Source organism: Pezoporus occidentalis, unplaced genomic scaffold (assembly GCF_034315485.1).
Source record: "Pezoporus occidentalis ecotype Australia unplaced genomic scaffold, CSIRO_AGI_Poc_V1 ctg172, whole genome shotgun sequence".
Classification (NCBI taxonomy): Eukaryota; Metazoa; Chordata; class Aves; order Psittaciformes; family Psittacidae; genus Pezoporus; species Pezoporus occidentalis.
The window spans coordinates 1,332,679-1,351,348 of NW_026913554.1; the positions used below are offsets into that span (position 1 = coordinate 1,332,679).

At 43.1% G+C, this 18,670-nt stretch overlaps 2 protein-coding genes across 12 annotated transcripts in view; both read left to right on the plus strand.

Moving 5' to 3' along the window:
- The window catches only part of TULP3 (TUB like protein 3), a 29,917-nt gene extending 24,234 nt beyond the window's left edge, over positions 1-5,683 (plus strand). For 2 of the 3 annotated variants that reach the window (XM_062614121.1, XM_062614123.1), the window contains exons 9-11: positions 816-914; positions 4,772-4,961; positions 5,454-5,683. In XM_062614121.1, the coding sequence (XP_062470105.1) occupies positions 816-914; positions 4,772-4,961; positions 5,454-5,587 (423 nt within the window). In that variant the 3' untranslated portion in view covers positions 5,588-5,683. The remainder of the gene's footprint in view (positions 1-815; positions 915-4,771; positions 4,962-5,453) is intronic. The other variant, XM_062614122.1, reaches the window with a different exon arrangement.
- A 5,422-nt stretch (positions 5,684-11,105) lies between these two features.
- The window catches only part of TEAD4 (TEA domain transcription factor 4), a 54,676-nt gene continuing 47,111 nt past the window's right edge, over positions 11,106-18,670 (plus strand). For 2 of the 9 annotated variants that reach the window (XM_062614132.1, XM_062614128.1), the window contains exons 1-2: positions 11,111-11,335; positions 11,692-11,818. The gene's annotated coding sequence lies outside the window, so the exon portion shown is untranslated. Of the gene's footprint in view, positions 11,336-11,691; positions 11,819-18,670 lie in introns of those variants that run through there. The other 7 variants (XM_062614131.1, XM_062614127.1, XM_062614130.1 and 4 more) reach the window with 6 other exon arrangements.

Below are 18,670 nucleotides of genomic sequence, written 5' to 3' on the forward strand. Positions count from 1 at the left end.
AGCGTGTTAGGAGAAGCAGTGTCACTTCTATCAATCAATTCAGTACTTCCAAAAGATTTTGACTTTTTAGTTGGCCTTTGGGGATCTTAAAGGTTATCACTGACATTGTTACAGAACACTTTAAATGGACCCTTGAATTTTGGTTGACATTATTGAATGGATGGCTTGGGAATGCCGAGACTTTTTTTCCCTTTGCTTTTTATATTCAATCTACTTGGAGCTGTCTCCTGCAGTACTCTGGAAAAATCTACTCAAGATTGAAGCTTGCACAGGTGCTGAACTCTGTGCCTTTTGGATCTGTTCTTAATCATTTATAAAAAAGCATGATTTGAGAGAAAATTGTAGGTATGCTTGTAAACACAAATAAAAACACCTAAAGAAGAATGTAATTCACTTTTTCAGGAACATTTTAGCCTAAATGGTGATGTATGGGTAACATAGTCTCAGGCCAAAAATACTTGTCTTTTACCATATTTGAGGCTTCTTCACAAGCAAGATTTTAGCCTGGTTTTGCCTCAGATGGACAAAATTATGCTTGGAAATTGCACTTCTGTGATTTTGTTATAAATGCTTCATTAGGATAACTGATGAATTCTAAATTAGGTAATATGTGTCTTAACACTGTTCTCAAAATAGAACAGAAAGCTGTTCTCAGTGATTAAAACACAGTTGCATTTAGATAGCTGCTACTACAGTTGTAGCTAGCAGATCTCTAAAAAAACAATATAAATGTGATTTCAAGTTCAGTTTTGTTGTCTTTCCTTCCTTGAGATGAAGTATCTCATTTACTGAAAATGTCTTTCCTTATCCTTCAGGAAACCAATGTGTTAGGATTCAAGGGTCCCAGAAAAATGTCTGTGATCATTCCAGGAATGAATATGAATCATAAGCGAATTCCAATACGTCCACGAAATGTGAGTTACAGAGTTCAGTCATGGTTCAGATTGGAGGTTATTTAGGTTTTATTTATGTTATCCTCAAAAATCTAGTATTGTATCTGTATGCTAAAAACACTTACTATAGCCATATCAGTCAGATCTCCACAGGGGGATGTTTTCTGATAATTTTTTCCCATTAAATAACTTCAGTTTGGATTATATTTCTTGGGAGTTCTAGCATATATTATTGGAATTTGTTGCAGAACTTCTAAAATTAAATAATATATATTTCACTCACTACAGCTCCTTGTAATTCACTGTTTGTTGAATTTATTGTGCTGTTTTACCTTCTTTTGTATCTTTCTGTTTGTATTTTTCTGCATTTTATATTGTACATCGCTTACTAGACCCATTTAACCTACTTAAGGCATACATGCAGCCTGCTGGACTTTCTACTGAAGCACCCCAGCGCCTGGCACTGTGCAGTTAATTAGAATCATAGAATCATAGAATAGTTAGGGTTGGAAAGGACCTTAAGATCATCAAGTTCCAACCACCCTGCCATGGGCAGGGACACCTCACACTAAACCATATCACCCAAAGCCTCGTCCAACCTGGTCTTGAACACTGCCAGGGATGGAGCATTCACAACCTTCCTTGGCAACCTATTCCAGTGCCTCACCACCCTAACAGGAAAGAATTTCCTCCTTATATCCAATCTAAACTTCCCCTGTTTAAGGTTTAACCCACTACCCCTTGTCCCATCACTACAGTCCTTAATGAAGAGTCCCTCCCCAGCATCCCTATAGGCCCCCTTCAGATACTGGAAGGCTGCTATGAGGTCTCCACGCAGCCTTCTCTTCTCCAGGCTGAACAGCCCCAACTTTCTCAGCCTGTCTTCATACGGGAGGTGCTTCAGTCCCCTGATCTTCCTTGTGGCCCTCCTCTGTTGTTCCAACAGTTCCATGTCCTTCTTATGCTGAGGACATCAGAACTGCACACAATACTCCAGGTGAGGTCTCACAAGAGCAGAGTAGAGGGGCAGGATCACCTCCTTCGACCTGCTGGTCACACTCCTTTTGATGCAGCCCAGGATACGGTTGGCTTTCTGGGCTGCAAGCGCACACTGCCGGCCCATGTTCATTTTCTCATCGACCAGCACCCCCAAGTCCTTCTCCGCAGGGCTGCTCTGAATCTCTTCTCTGCCCAACCTGTAGCTGTGCCTGGGATTGCTCTGACCCAGGTGTAGGACCTTGCACTTGGCATGGTTAAACTTCATGAGGTTGGCATCAGCCCACCTCACAAGTGTGTCAAGGTCCCTCTGGATGGCATTCCCTCCCTCCAGCGTATCAACCAAACCACACAGCTTGGTGTCATCGGCAAACTTGCTGAGGGTGCACTCAATCCCACTGTCCATGTCACTGACAAAGACGTTGAACAAGACCGGTCCCAACACTGGTCCCTGTGGGACACCACTCATTACTGGTCTCCATCTGGACATTGAGCCGTTGACCACAACCCTTTGTGTGCGGCCATCCAGCCAGTTCTTTATCCACCGAGGGGTCCATCCATCAAATTGATGTCTCTCCAATTTAGAGACAAGGATGTCGTGTGGGACAGTGTCGAACGCTTTGCACAAGTCCAGATAGATGACATCAGCTGCTCTACCCCTGTCCATCAGTTCTGTGGCCCCATCATAGAAGGCCACCAAATTGGTCAGGCAGGATTTCCCCTTAGTGAAGCCATGCTGGCTGTCACCAAGCACCTTGTTGTTTTTCATGTGCCTTAGTATGCTTTCCAGGAGAACCTGCTCCAAGATTTTGCCAGGCCCAGAGGTGAGACTGACTGGTCTGTAGTTTCCTGGGTCATCCATTTTCCCCTTCTTGAAAATGGGGGTTATATTTCCCTTTTTCCAGTCGTCAGGAACTTCACCTGACTGCCATGATTTCTCAAATACGATGGCCAGCGGCTTTGCAACTTCATTTGCCAGCTCCTTCAGGACCCGCAGATGGATTTCATCAGGACCCATGGACTTGTGCACCTTCAGATTTTTAAGATGGCCTTCCAAGACTTGGGTGGTGTGGTCAGAGCCTTTGCCAGTGAAGACCAAAGCAAAGAAGTCATTGAGAACCTCAGCCTTCTCCAAACCCTGTGTAGCCAGTTCTCCTGAGAGCTTCCTGGGGGGTCCTACATTCTCCCTAGTCTGTTTTTTATTTGCTATGTACCTGTAGAATCCCTTCCTGTTATCCTTAATATCCCCAGCCAAGTTTAATTCTAACTGGGCCTTTGCTTTCCTCACCTGGTCCCTAGCTTCCTGGGCAACATCCCTGTACTCTTCCCATGCCACCTGTCCTTGCTTCCACTTTTTATAAGCCTCTTTTTTCATTTGAATTTTCCTCAGGAGCTCCTTATCCATCCAGGGTGGTCTCCTGGCCCTCCTGCTGCACTTCTTTCTAGTTGGGATGCAACACTCCTGAGCTTGTAGCAGGTGATCCTTGAATATCAACCAAGAGTCTTGGCCCCCCCTGCCCTCTAGGGCTATATCCAGTGGAACCTTACTAAGCAGGTTCCTGAAGAGGCCAAAGTCTGCTCTCTTGATGTCCTGGGCAGTGAGCTTGCTGCACACTATTCTCACTGTCCTGAGGATCTCAAATTTGAGCATCTCGTGATCGCTGCATCCAGGGCTGCCCTGGAGAGTCACATTTCCAATGAGCCCTTCCCTGTTGGTGAGCACAAGGTCAAGCATGGCACCTCTCCTTGTCAGCCCCTCTATTACTTGCAGAAGGAAGTTGTCTTCCACACAATCGAGGAACCTCCTGGATTGCTTGTGCCGGGCCGTACCGTCCTTCCAACAGATATCAGGGTGGTTGAAGTCCCCCATGAGAACAAGGGCCTGTGAGTGTGAGGCTTTTCCTATCTGTCTATAGAATGCTTCATCCGCAGGTTCTCCTTGATCAGGCGGTCTGTAACAGATCCCCACAGTAATGTCTCCCATAGCTGTTCTCCCTTTAACCCTGACCCACAAACTCTCTGTGAACTGCTCACCTGTCCCCAGACAGAGTTCCATACTCTCCAGCCTATCCCTAACATAAAGGGCAACTCCTCCTCCTCGCCTGCCGGGCCTATCTTTTCTAAGAAGCCTGTAACCTTCCATTCCAACACCCCAGTCATAGGAGGCACCCCACCATGTTTCTGTGATGCCTATTATATCATACCCCTGTAGAAGTGCACACATCTCTAATTCCTCTTGTTTGTTCCCCATTCTACAAGCATTTGTATAGAGGCATCTGAGCCGAGCTCCAGCTGAAGCCGGCTCATTGGCTGGAGAGGCTGGAATATATCTACATTGCTCTGAGGATTCATTATAGGTGCTGGCAACTGACTGGGTGTGTTGGAATGGAATGATGCCCCTTCCCCTAACACGTCTAGTTTAAAGCCTCCTTGATCAGTATGGCAAGCCTCCTTGTAGATAATTGTAGATTATTTTCTTTTTTTCAAAGTTCAGATTGTTAGAAATGAAAGTTGGGTCCAACAGGATCAGAGAAAGCTTGTGAGACTCGGAAAGGATTCCTGCCAGTTGGATGGCAGTCATCCTTTGGCCTGTTGAGTTGCTCCCTTTCCTGTACACACACATCCTTCTCTCTCACTCTTTTTTTTCTTGTTTGGGTGGAATATGGTGATAGCTTATTGAGTGGAAAGAAATACTTGGATGGGGAATCCATTAAAGTATCTTCCTGGTAATTCCAAGAAGTTTCAGTAGGACTGAGTTTAAGTGTTATTGTGTTTCATTAAACAGGGAATGACCTTCAAGTGACAGAATACACACATATGAGAGAGGTAGTAATCAAAAGCAGAGCCATTCCAAATCTGATAAATGTATTTGTTCTGAACAGGAAAATGAGAGTCTGCTGTCAAAATGGCAAAACAAAAACTTAGAGAACCTCATTGAGTTGCACAACAAGGCTCCAGTCTGGAATGATGATACTCAATCCTATGTTTTGAACTTCCATGGGAGAGTCACTCAGGCCTCGGTGAAGAACTTCCAGATTGTGCATGACAATGACCGTAAGAGTCTGGTGGAGAGTGTGTGTGGCTTATTCAAACAGGGATAACCCTATTTATTTCATGAGGTTTGGAAGGAATAGGACACTATTCCTGGAAAAGGGAGATTGGGTGGAGAAAATCAGCTCAGGATTACTGGAGACTTCTCAGCTGTGAAGAAAAGTATATAAGGCCTCCCTTTTTCTGGGGTGGGTGCAGACACTACCATCCATAGCTGCAGCAAAAGAGAAGGTAAATGCAAGCTTCTTGGAAGGAAAGAAAAGGACTTCAGGCTAGCAAGAGAAAGTGGTTCAAGCTTTGGTTCTGAGAAGAAAGATAATCTCTAGAATAATAGTCACTCTAGATTGCAGATTACAAGGCCACTCTGGTGAGAAGGGATGAAAACACCAACCACATATATTTGGAACTGCCAGACATTTGTGGTTTTTTGGTTGTGCTTTGTTTTTTCTTCGCTATGGTACGCAATTGTTCATTTCTGATTTTGTTGTTTTTTGTTTTTTTTTTTCTCCCCAGCTGACTACATTGTGATGCAGTTTGGTCGTGTAGCAGAAGATGTGTTCACTCTAGACTATAATTATCCTCTCTGTGCTCTTCAAGCCTTTGCTATTGGACTCTCCAGTTTTGATAGTAAATTGGCCTGTGAATGAGGGCAACAGACTTGAAACTCACTCCCATCCTTGCATTCCCGATGGAGTAATGAAAAGCACATTGGGGATGGAAGGGAACTGGAGGAGAGACTTCTGCAGACTCTGATAGTCTTTTTACCAAATAAAGAACAATCAAATCTGAAATGCTTACTTTTTAGTTGGTGATATATCCATTACTGTCTCTGTTATTCTTAACAATGTGAAAAATGAGATTGAACAGATATTAGAATCTGACTGAATTTGGCCAAAGTATGGTAGTGTAACCATACTATTGTAACTGTACAGTATACAGTCCTATTCCTGAAAAGCAGTGTTCTGATTGATTTAATGTAGGCTGTATGCTGATCACAATTATTTTTTATTTGTCTTTTGTTTGTAAAACTTGCTACATTTTTAGGAATAAGTGACTGATTTTATTTTTTTTTAATCTCAAGTCATGACATATAGAAGTTGATTTTTATATAAATAATTTTAACCTAAATATAAGAAGGAGTTACCTAAAAAGAAAATTACAGGTGTTTTCAAAGGCATCAGTAAGTTTAAAAAAAATAACTAATGTATCACAGGGCTTTGCAATGTGCCCTTCCAGTGCTCCATTTTTAATGCTGGATATACAGTATGGGGACTGTATGTCACAGCATGGAATGCTTCTTGATTCATATGGCCTTGATTCATCAGAGTGAATTGCTGCACGCTGTGACATGTAAGCCTCATAGTGTGCACATGTGTACTAAAGCAGAGAACAGTTACTATCTTTCCTGTTTTGTGGCCATTATGTATGTTCATGATGATCCTAGAAAACTTAATCCCTCTATCAAGACAAGAATAGATGTTCTCCATCTTTGGATATTGCTACTGTCAGCAGATTAACTCTGTTTCAAGCTCCAGAGAGACAGATTCATTGCTTTGGGCTCTGGAGTCTTTGAAGTGGTAGGTATCACTTGCTCTTTCAAAATAATGAAACTTTGTGAAGACATTTTCTGATACTGCCAGGGGAAAAAAAACCCAACCAACCAACTATGGTAATCATGTGCAAACTCTGTATTTAACTGTAAATTATGAAGTGATGCTGAGAACTTCAGCTCACATCTCTCAGATGCCTGTATAGCTGGTGAACCATCATTTTGAGATGAACTCATCAGCAGATCTGCCCTGAAGAGAACTTGACTCCTGTATCTCTTTTGTGCCTTCATGTACTCATCAGGCTGGAGTCAAGACCTGACAGTGTTTGTTTTCCATTTATGCTCTTCTGCGTTCTTTGCCAGAGACTTTGCATTCCCTTTGTCCATCTAGAAAACTAAGTCAGTTTGTTACCGATCTTGATTATTTTTCTGACTAGGTCTGTGTGAAAGAAACTGCCTTATGTTAGTTTGGGGTGACCTGAAGGCAGAATGCTAACTTTGAATTCAAGATGATTTTCTCTCTGCTCAGAAGGCCACCATAGCGTCCCTTTATTCATCCTTTCAGTTAAGTTTGTCAGCAGTGGGTCTTCAAGCTATTTGTTGACATGAAATGATCCTAGCAGGGCCAGGGCCTCTGGTTTCAGGCAGATTAACTGATTCTGTGCTCTTCTATCAGATAATGTTTTACATGAATTGTATTTATAACTTTTATATCTAAATGAAAATAAACTAATTTATATATTGAAAAAATCTATAATTCTTAATGAGTTTTTTGGTAGAATTTTTCTGTCACTTATGGGTGTTCTTTCTTCCTCCTGTAGATACTACCTCAGTTTCTTCCTGTCATATCTCATGTCATCTCCCTTCTTACTCCTCCTTTTCCTTTGTAATTCTCAGTTCTTTTTATGTTGTTTGGGTTTTTTGGTTTGGGTTTTTTTTTCTCCTCATAGACTTAGAAGGCTGGGGATAAATGTAAAGTTAGTCTCTATTTTTTGTTTTCTTCTCAGCAGCAGTTCTTCCTGTATAGTTCTTGGTTTCCATTTGATTTTTTCTGTAAGCTAGTTGCACTTCTCTGCCCCGTATTTTTTAATGTTTCTTCCAGTATCCGGTTAGGGCTTTTGAAATAGTTCATTATGCATTTTCATACCCTCCATCTGAACCCATTGTACTCTTGAAGTACAGTACCGTGTATTTCTGAATCAAGAACTGAAATAATACAAGGCTAGGAGGAACACCAACTTGAAGTGATTATATTTTCCTGTTTCCACTGGGAGATGTGTGAACTTCCGTAAGAGGAGATATGGTGGGACTGATAATCTGAAACTTAACACAGCTCTCGATGTGTAAGCCCTGTTCTTCATGCACCTCTTTTTTTTTTTTTTTTTTTTTCTTCCCCCTAGTTCCATTTGAGCCAAGTGAGATTTAGTTGGGATAGAAAACTGAGCAGGAAGTACTGCTAGGCATTTGTTCTTAGTACAGTAATATTAGTTGAGTATGTGCAAATGTAACACTCTTGAAATCCCAAAGAGATCTTGCAACAATGAAGGAAGCATATTAAACTGTTCAATATGAATCCTAAAAGCAGATCTAGCAGACTAAAACAGCTACTAGGCTGCTCTAAGATCCTTGGCTCACAAACATAAAACTGAGTAATTTCTTGCTCTTTTAGGGGTCAGTCCCACTCTCACTGAAGTTTTACTCAGTGTGCTCCTTGACTTGGTATTAACAGCTCTATAGATCTCTCAATTGACATTGATTTCTTGGTAAGGAAGACAAGCAAAGCCTTCCCCGTGATTTACAGGTCAAGAGCTAAAAGTTTATGCAAAGTCTTGAGAAACTGAACTCTGGAAAGATTCCTTCTTCGCCAGAGACAGCCACAATGTCAAACTGTTGTATGTAACTTCAGTTTGGAACTACTGCTGAAACCAGAATTCAGAAAGATGCTTAAGTTATGCTAGGGCAAAGAGATTTGGCCCTGCATATAGTTATGAGGATGAGTAGAAAAGCAACACTGGTATAAGGGCTTCCTTAATAACAGGGAGAACAGCCTGCTACAGTGGTAAAGTGGTAAGAATTGAAAGCCCTTGCATGAAAGAAGGCAGAGCACCTTTACCCACTGTTACTGTTGTATCTCTTGAACTGTGTGGCGCATAGAGTTTTTGTCTTCTCATTCTGTCTCTTAATGTGTTTATATGGAATTATTCTTTCCTCATTGGAAGCTGGAGATCACTTCTTTGATCCCCAAATGGGAGAAAAATACAGAAGCAAACTAACTTCACCAAACTTCACTTAAGACTATTATAACAGAACCTGCTCTGGCAATGTAACATTTAATTTAGAGAATACATAAATTAGTTATTTATTCGAGAAGATGCAATTTGTGATTATTCACTTTAACATTTCTGAACAAGGCAAACAATTGCACTGTCTCAACAAAACAGCTTAAAATTATGACAAAACCAAGGGATTTAATTTTTTTAATGCTTAATTGAATTGATCCCTTTATTTATTAAGGGGAAAGTAATATATTTTTGTGTGAGCCAATATTTTAAAAGCTGCACATCAAAATCATTCAGAGTATGGATCGGGTTGGAGAGTTAGGTGTCACCAGCTTGCCAACTTCCTGTTCTGAGCAGAACAGTTTGCTTTCACAGTACCACCAGTAAAGGAAAAATAAAATTTAAAAAAAAAAAAGGAAAAACCAAAACCAAACAAAAAAAAAAACACCACATCAACCAAAACCCAACACCACAAACCACCAAAAAACCACCTCCAAACCCCCTCTGTTCTCTTGAGCAGGTTTTCATCTGCAATTGAATGGAGTCCTGCAAACAATTTGTGTGATGATTCACAGGAAGGAATAGGCTTCAATTCCTTCTCTTTGAGCTATGTTGATTCTGCAGGGAAATGGGAGCAAAACAATCTGTTAGTCAAATAATCATGAGACCTGGCCTCGAATTCATAGTGAACAGGTGTGATGAGAAATGAGCTACCTTTAATACATGTTTTTTGTGAAATGACCTATTTTTAAATACGGCTTAGTAGAAACAGTGGCTAAATGAGATCGCTGCAGGGTTTTATATAACAAACAGAAAAAACACAAAATAGTTGTCTTCTGTAACTTCATACTTGCACTGTATATATAATATGTATTCTTACAGCTATATCATATTTTTTTCTTAAAATCTTAATTATTCATAAAATATTGCTGCATTGCCTTCCAAAGAAAAGTAATTGCGCATTAAAAAGGTTCATCAATATCAGTTACATTCAGCACTGCCAGAAAGAAGAAAAATAGAAAAAGTGGAATCACAGAATCCCAGGTTGGGAAGGGACCTCAAGGATCATCTGGTCCAACCCTTCTAGGCAAAGCATGACCTGGACTAGATGTTCCAGCACCCTGTCCAGCTGAATCTTGACAGTGTCTGGGAGTCCAACACTTCCATGAGAAGGTTATTGCAGTGGCTGATTAGTGACATTTCCTCTTGTGTCCAGTTGGAATCTCCCCCAGGAGTAACTTGTGACCGTATGGCAAATTTGGAGTTGTCCTTCCAAATCCCAAGACTAAGGTTATGAAGTTAATGGGTTTTGCTATTTAGTTTCCGAGACTTTAGGACACATCTAGCTCCTGTTTTTTCTCTGCAACTTGAAAAGAGTTACAACAATTTCAGCTTTGCATTCTTACCAAAAGCTGAGAATTTCCTTATTCAATTTCTTCAGTATTTTCATTGAACTTCAAAGTTTTAAACAAAACCAAGTGTGTCATAACTCTACCACAGGTAATTATGTGCACACCAGGAACCTGTGGCAAAGTCTACTGTTGGGCACTTGAAAAAGTTTATTTTGTTGGTGTAGCAGCACTGCCAGAGCTGCTGACAGGATATCGTTACATTTACTTGCTGGTTTAGTACTGCTTTTGGTTTTGGAACGTGGCTTTCCAACCCTAGTGCAACTCTCAGCTTTGTATCAGCATTTTCTAGTGCAACATGTTGGCATTCCGGTGTGAATGGACAGGAAAGGAGTAGCTTCCCTGTGAGACTGAGAAGAGCCACAGAGAACACCCCTTTGCTGTTAGGCAAGTAGTTTACATTCTGGAATGCTCTCGGGGCAGTTAAACTGTTATAACCACTTTTGCGGTGTTGGGGTTGGTTCCTTTTGCAGCGGCGCAGCGATGCTGGCTGGAAATCACATCACATCCCTAAGGGGCTTCGAGAAAGTGCTGACGGCGGGCCACGCTTGTTCGAAGGGGTTAGCGAATCCCTTCAGTGCCGGAGTCCCGTCCCTGGGAAAGGACCAGGCAAGCGGCGGCCTTTCCAGGGCTCTTTCCCCCGGCTGAAGCCGGCCCGGCCTCGACGCGAACTCCAGCTTCTCTCCCCGCCAGGGCATCGCGCCGATGCCTGGAGGCGGCGGCGTCCTGGCCGCTCCCCGCTTCCAGCCGCTCGGAGTTTCCTTCCTCCGCTCCCCTTGTGAGGACCGACCTTCCCCCGCGGGCCCCCTCTTCCGGCTATTGCCGGCGTTCCCTCCGCCCCGGTCACACGCGGTCCCCGGGCAGGGAGCGCCCGGCTCCGCTGGGTTTTGTTCCTAACTCCGCCTCGGCACTTCTCTCGCCACCCTCCCCGCTAGTCCCCTCCCTAGCCCCGTCTCAGCCCCTGCGCTAGCCGGCAGTCCCCTCCCACGGCCGCGTTCATTTCATACCAACTCTCATTCCTCGCATTCCTCACTTCCTCCTTTCAAACTCCACGGGAAATAAAAACCCTCCCTTTTCCTTCCGAACTCCTGCCCGACCGCGGCCGTCGCTGCCGCCGCCCGGGTTCGCCGTCCCGCCGTCCGCTCCCGCGCTCCTCAGGTGAGTGCGCGCTTTGTGCCTCCGCTCCCGCCGACCCGGGCTGCCGCTCCGAGCTCCCCCCTCGGACACCCGGCCGGCAGGAGCGCCCGGCCCGGTATTGTTCTCGCTGTCCCCGACCAAGGGAAGGGGGAGTCCCGAGGGCCCACCCGATCCCAGAGCCGCCCCGGGCGCCGCTGGGGCTCCCCGGCAACTTTTCTCTTGCCTCCGACTCGGCGGTGGCGTTGCCGAGCGCGGAGCTGACCCGCCCGCGGCCCCTTCCCAAGCCCCCGCTCCCACCCCTGCGGGCTCGGGGGTGGAGATCGGGCGGGAGCGAGGGGCAGGCGCGCAGGAACAGCCGTCGTCTGCTCTTTTGGCAGAAAGTCCTGGAGCAGAAGGAGGAGTTGGAGCGGGTCTCCGCTGTCCCTACGGAACAACAGCCGCTCTCGCCTTGCTCAGGTCAGGACATGCTATTTCACGAGCACCGCTTTCGCGCGGGGTGAAGGGGTACGGATGCGTGTGGGAGACAGGGTTGAAAGGGGGGGTGTTTGGAGCCGATCGTGTGCGACAGAGGAGGCACAGCTATACAAAGGAAGCGATAGAACATCCTCAATGGAGGCTCCGGCGCGTTCCTCCGTCGGAGAGGGGTTGCTGGCGCTGGGACTTGAGCAACTCGGTTGCTTGTGGCATCGGCTGAAAACTGCTAACACTTCTAATGGGGAAAAAATGAGCTTCTGGGCCCCTTGTAGAGCTGTTCTTGGGAAGGGTGGAGAGGAGGATCACTGCTCCCTGTAATAAATTCTGATGTAAATTATGGAGAAAAGCAAACTAACGAAAATCATAAGCAAACCCATCCGTGAGAAGGCATGTGAGTTGTTACAGGGCTTTTACTAAAGATGAGAAATGCTGTTTTCCCAGAGCAGTTAGTTATTCGAAAGTTAGAGTTGAGTTTTGATGGCATGCCTCTGGAAAAGATTTAAATTGAAAACAAAAATAAAGCCACACAAAAAATGCCAACCAAGCAAAAAAGCCCCACCGAAACCCAAACAAAAATCTTCTCCAAGTAATTTTCCACGTAGGTAATTACGCTTAAAGAATTCCTTGCATGGGATGCTAAAGATGAGGCTTTTTTTGTAGAAGGGGAATAAGTGTAGCTCAGTGTATTTTAAAGACTTCTGTGAGGTACTTTATGGTGAAGGGTCATATATGTTAAAGCAAGCAAACAAAAAGAAACCACCAAACAAACCAGAAACAACCACAACTGATCTACGCTTTTTGTTTAACCTGAAGTTACATTCATGCTACTTTCTAACCTTAGGAGTTAAGTTCTGCAAATCCTCTACAAATAAACAACGCAAGGCGCTTTTCAAGTGCAGGGGGCTGGGTGGGAGGGAAGGAGACTTGGGGATTGTTTTGTGTTTTGTTTTGTTTTTTTTTTTTCTTGTTTCCTATTACTCAGATCGGCTTCCCCTAGTTTTGATTGCACTGTGTGCAAGTGAGCAGAGCATTCGTTCATCTGTCTGTCCATCTGTCTGTGTAGATGTAAGAGGTTTTATTGTTCTTCTACAGACCGAAGTGGGCAGTAGGACATGGCAGAGGGTAACATGGAGGAACAGAACATGGGGGATAACAGACTGGGAATATAACAAGTGCTAGGTCCGGGTTGAAACTGCTGTTCTATCATCTGTGCAGTTAACACCTTTTGGTCTTGATAGCTTTTTCTGATGACAGAGAAGAACCTGGATCCTGCTGTAGATAATACAAAGGGGGTTATTTATCGGGGCTGTTGGATGCTGATGGAGTCTAGGGTTTTCTTTGGAACTTGTGATAGCAGACCAAAGGGCAGTCAGCCAGGATGCAGTGACCTTACAGGGTTTTCCTAAATCCCAGTCTGGATAGTTCCCTCAACTCGAGCATGTGACAAAGTCTATCATCTCTAAACTGGACAGTCAGCTCCTTGTTCATATCCTCTTGGAGGTGATCTTGGGAGCAGTTATTGTTCGTGAGAGTGAGCATTAGAAATTTCTCCACTGTCCTGGCTCCTGCTACATCTTTTGGATTTTTAAAATGAGTTTTACTGATTGCTGTGAAGTATTTTAGGTTATTGCTGTGATAAGTGTTGTAATGTTAGCGTATTACAGAACAACTGTGGGAAAATTGTGTGAAAATAGTACTGTCAAGCTGTGAAGAGAAAAAGGGCTCCATGGTGCCAAATTTTCCTTGTGATTTAAAGTAAAATCACAGTTGCTGTTGGTTTTCTTACTCAGGTATTTGTTTCACAGAGCTCGAATACAGTGAGTAAAGTTTTGAGAAAGTTGCTGAGAATTACAGTTTCCAGTAGGTTCTGCTTGGAGTTGTTTGGAGCAACATTGTACTTGTTCACAGGTTTCCTTCCTCAGCATTATATGTCTGTTTCTGATTGTATCTTTCAGTTCTTGGTTCCATCACAACATAACTCAAGGGATGGGTCCACAAAGACTTCAGGCTGCCGCTATTGTAGACAGAACCTGTCTGCACAGCCTCAAACTGTCCATATTTGTCACACTCCTTTCCTTTGTCACTGGCATGGGTATTGGCACTGCTGTTTATGGACCCAGGCCAGGGGGCTGATCAGCCATCTCTGTTCTCCAGTCCAGTGAATCATGTGGTCACGTAAATGCTCGTGCGTTTGGAGAAGCTAGTGCAACGACAAGGGGATGGGGAGTGGGGATGAATGGACATTTCCTTAGCAATATTGCCATCTTTTCACACCTTAAATAGTTCCTTGGACCATGCCTGTAGTTGCTCCTGTGATAATGAAATTATTTTTCTGTCTTATCTGGCCATGGCTGTATCTTAAGCAAGCAAAAATTCACTGTTGCTTTCTTTTAAAGATCTGTTACGCTTTCCCTATAGCTCCAGTTTGTCCCTTGCTCACTCGTTGTTTTTTGTTGTGTCCCTTGTCCTCTGTGCCCTGCTCCTTCCCCAAATGCTGTGCAGTGGATCTTCAATAATTTTCTTGGGCAAGTTTTGCATTGCCCAGTGTACTTCATTATTAGAAAAGTTCTTTTGCTCTACTGCCTTGGTGTGTATTTCTGTGAAACGATTACTTACTCTGCCTTTGCACCTTCCAGGTTCTTACAAGCTACTAATGAGACTAAACATTTTTCAACATCTATTGTTCTAGGCCTAATGATTGTTTTTTATAGTCTTCAGTTTATCTCTGTTAGTTTTGCGGAATGAGATCTGATATTCCACATGTTGGAGGTGATTCATCTCTGTTGCCTGGAGTGATATCTGAGCATAGGCAGACAAAAGTTACATTGGTCATTCTGTAGAAGCATTTGCTTTGCAGACAGCTCTCATTTATTCAGCATTCTCACTCTTGTATGTCTTTAGCTCCTGCTTCTGGCAGGGCTTTTTCCTTCATTTATCTCTTTTTTTCACTGCTTGTTTCATTGTTTATTCAGTTTCTTTGCGTTGCTATTTTCGCATGGTCTTATTTGTCCCCCTTCCTTCTCTTGTTTGTTTTTGAGCTGTCTAAATCCCTTTGAGTGTTTCTGTTCACTGGTGTTTGTAAACTTCATTCTGTATCACCTGCAAGTTTCATTGCATTCCCTTTATTCAGTCTTAGGTTTCTAAGATGTTAGAGAAAACTGGACTGGTAGAGATCCCTGAAGCAGCCCAGTAGATGCCCCCTGTACCTTTTGGTTCCATTGGTATATATAATTACATTTAGGTTTTGAATCTGGTAACTTTCTAATAATATGATCAATACTCTCCAAAGCCAATTTGAAGTAATTTTTCAGCTGTGATTTCCTTGGAGAGTAGTAAATGCTGTTCTAAATCTAAACCTCTCACATCATGCACTGTATCTTTTTGTTTGCAAACTTCATGGAAATTCTGTCTTACTTTGAAGAACAACCAAATTTATCAAGATTCACAGTAGTTTATGCTCCTCTCTCCAACTTCTGTCTTATGCCTACTACCATGCTAAATAAATAGCCAACATGTCTCGTTGTAGAGCCTCGTAAAAAGTCAAGAATTTGCATGCATGGAGCTCATTAAAAGGTGTGAGACTAGAAATTAGGAGTTTTGGGGGTTTGGAGGTGATGGGTTTGGTTCTTTTGGGATTTTTTGTTTGGGTTTTTTTTTTTTTGGAGCTTGAGTGGTGTTTGGGTTTTTTGTTTTGTGTTTTTTTTTTTGTGTGTGTGTGTGTGTTTTTTGTTGGTGGTGTTTGGTTTTAGGTGGGTTTTATTGTTGTTGTTTCCTGCCCCTCGGGTCCTCCTTTCTCTGGAGATGATGCAGTCACTCCCTTTTGTTTTTAACACCATATGAATTAGAGTTTTCCTGCTAGGGAGGGGCAGGTTTTCCAGTTCCTGGTGCCACTGGCTGAGTCACTAGCTCTGTTTTTCTGTTCCATTGTAGGCTTATAATTACCTTGTTCTTACCTTCATTAAAGTGTGATTGCCAAAGGGTAGGTATTTTACTTTGCTGTACTTCTGAGGCATGAGTGCCAGTGGCTTTCAGAGCCTACATACAAGCCTTTGAAGGATCTGCTTTGCTGTTGCCAAAGAGAAAATAAATTAGGGTAGTCCTCAAAGTGCCTCCCTTCAAACAGCATTAATGACAGATGTCCAGGCAAAGTCTAATCTCTTGTAACCAGAACTACTTTTAAGTGAAGGAGGAAAAGTCAAGAGAGCACTGAGCATGTGTATGCTGAAATGGAAAGGAAGGATTTGCTGATGTATTTTAAGTTCGTTTTACTTGATCATACTTCTTCATAGAAACTCTTTGAAATAAGGCTCACTGATACCAGATTAGCCGGATTTAGAGAGGTTCTGCTGGTTTGAAAATCCTGTCAGTTTGGGAAAAAAAAAAACAGGTGTAAACCAGAGGTTTGCATAAGAAGATTTTCTTCCAAGTACCTGCTCTTTGACTTATTTTTATAAAAATAAGTAAAATCCCATTGGATTCCCCACCCCCATTCCTTTGTGAAGGATCTACATGAACAGAAGAAAATGACTGTGCAGGAGAAACAGTGTAAATCTCTGTTTTTATTCACCCAGTAAGCTAACTGAAAAATAGAGAAGGAGCTATCTTTTTACCACTCTTCTTGGTCACAGGTTTTGTCTGTAAGAACGCATTGTAAAAACTGGAGTCAAGTTTGTTGTTAGCTGTGTCCCTTTAAGAATCTAGTTTTGCTTGGCTAGCTGCCCTTGTTCTCCTGTAGATTAATCCAGCAGAAGGTATATAACCTGTTGACCTTCCTGGCAAGAAGGGTCTGGAAGGGCAAAGAGTTCAGTGTTTTTTTTGCTTTCCTGTAGTATCCGGGGGCCTATGTTTTTCAGGTGTTGTCATTTCTTTATCTTTTTTTTTTTTTTTGCTTAGTGATTCCAGTTTGAGGGCTGCGGTTGTACTTGCAATTTGCAGGTACTCATAATCCCTGCATGATCAGCAGTTTGGATAGGATAATATGTTTATGCGACAATTGAGAGGGAAGAGTTCTGAGCTCAAAATTACACTAGTCCGAGTTGAGGGTGGCTTTACTGTCTCTTTTGTCAAAGTTGTAGGAGAACTGGTGTCTGGCTAAAATGGCTGTTGTCTGTTTGCTAGGGTATTTTAGGTAAAAGTAAATCTGGTGGTCTTTCCTCAGTGTAAGCCCTCAGGAAGTGATCGTCTTAGTGTAAGCAGTGAATGTTCACCTTACAGATGTTCTAGGTGGAGCGTGTATTTCAAAACTGAGTTGGAATAGCCCAAGAGGGTGAAGCTTGATTGGTAGCTGTGAGTAGGATTCATTCATACAATGCAGATGTTTCATGGTTGTTCTTTGCTTAGGCATTTGCTTAGCAAAAGTATCAAACACCTGTAAGCTCCTAACTCTACTAAAATCCAGGCACGTGCTTAATTGGGTGCTTGACTTGAGGTCCCATTTTGTATACCTGTTCTGACAGTTTGTGGTTTGCTTTTGTTTTGAGGCGTTGGTGAGGGCCTTAGCCCTGGCCGCATAGGTCGTGCCCACAACATAGACTGCCTGCAAGCACTGCAGATGCAGAAATCTGACTGTGTTCCCGAGCTGTTGTGATCAGCGCTTCTATATATGTACTGTTGTAAATCTCTTAGCTTCAGGTTCAGCTCTTTCTTTTATTGAAGTCTGGCTACAGTCTTGGACTTGAAAATTTTCACTGCTTTGGATGAGATTTGGAAATATCTGTCTTCTGTCTGAGTTCATGTGGCATTTTGGTGTCATGGGAAGCTAAGTGTGTCACAGTTCTGAGGGGTTTTTTGGGACATCTACCCTTGAGTCCTAGACAAGAGGTTAAGAGATGTCAGGAACAGGAGGCAGGATTAGGAAATAAGAATTCAATCTGTGTACCATAAAATGGGCATTATGAATGTCTCAGTTTCCCGTTACTGGTAAGGAAAGGCTCAGAAGATGACTGGTTTCCAAAGGAAAACCATGAGCCCTTCTGAAGTTACACCACTTGCAATTGCAAATCACTTTTAAAGTTAACCTTTTCTTGTCTTGACATTAATGTCTGGATTTTCCCCACAGTCTGATTTTGTCATTGGGTGGTTCACTTAGGTGGTTCACTTTGTGCTATAGTTTTTTTTCCATAGATAAATTGGAGGCTTTTGAGTCTGGTGAGGTTTTTCAGAACAACTGACTTTCAGTGGGTAAGGAGCATGGCTTTTTTTAGGTTGACATTAAAGGTTCCCTCTCCTTTAATAATGAAGCGAATAATATTCTTTGGGAAAATACTATTATTTATTTCTGTTTCTAGCTTGGTTTGGTAAGACTCGAGTAATTTTAATCTGTCAGCGTCTACACCTGTCTATACTTGAAGGGACAGCTGTGATTTAAACCTTAGCTGATGCTGCCGGTGATTCTGTGGTAGAAAAGAGATGTGATTACTGGACTTTCTCCTGGTTCGTTGCTTTCTAACCAGCTCTGTGCTTGTTGGAACAATGACTCCTGGTGACTGCTGCTGCTAGCACAAGGTTGGGTAACCATTTTCACCCTGCCACAGCCTTCATTGGTTTAGGAAGCTTTGAAACGCATTCCCACATGTGAGATAACGGTGACTCCCCAGGAATTGCACTGTTCCGTTGAGGTCTGGGGCCAGCCACTGTGTGTCTCAGTCCCAGGGCAACCTGGCAGTGTCAATCTCTGCTGCCTTTGCTAGCTTATTGTGCTCGCCCAGCTGAGATGTAGATCACGCAGCGATCGTTTTGTCAGTCCAAGGCTAGTGGCCTTGCGATGTAACCTGTCTATGGGAGTTGTGCATGAGTTGCCTGTGTCTCAGGATCGATCCCCAGGTTGGCCACCCCTAAACTAGAGGGAGCAGAACCAGCCTTTGGGTTTTGTTGTTGGGTTGT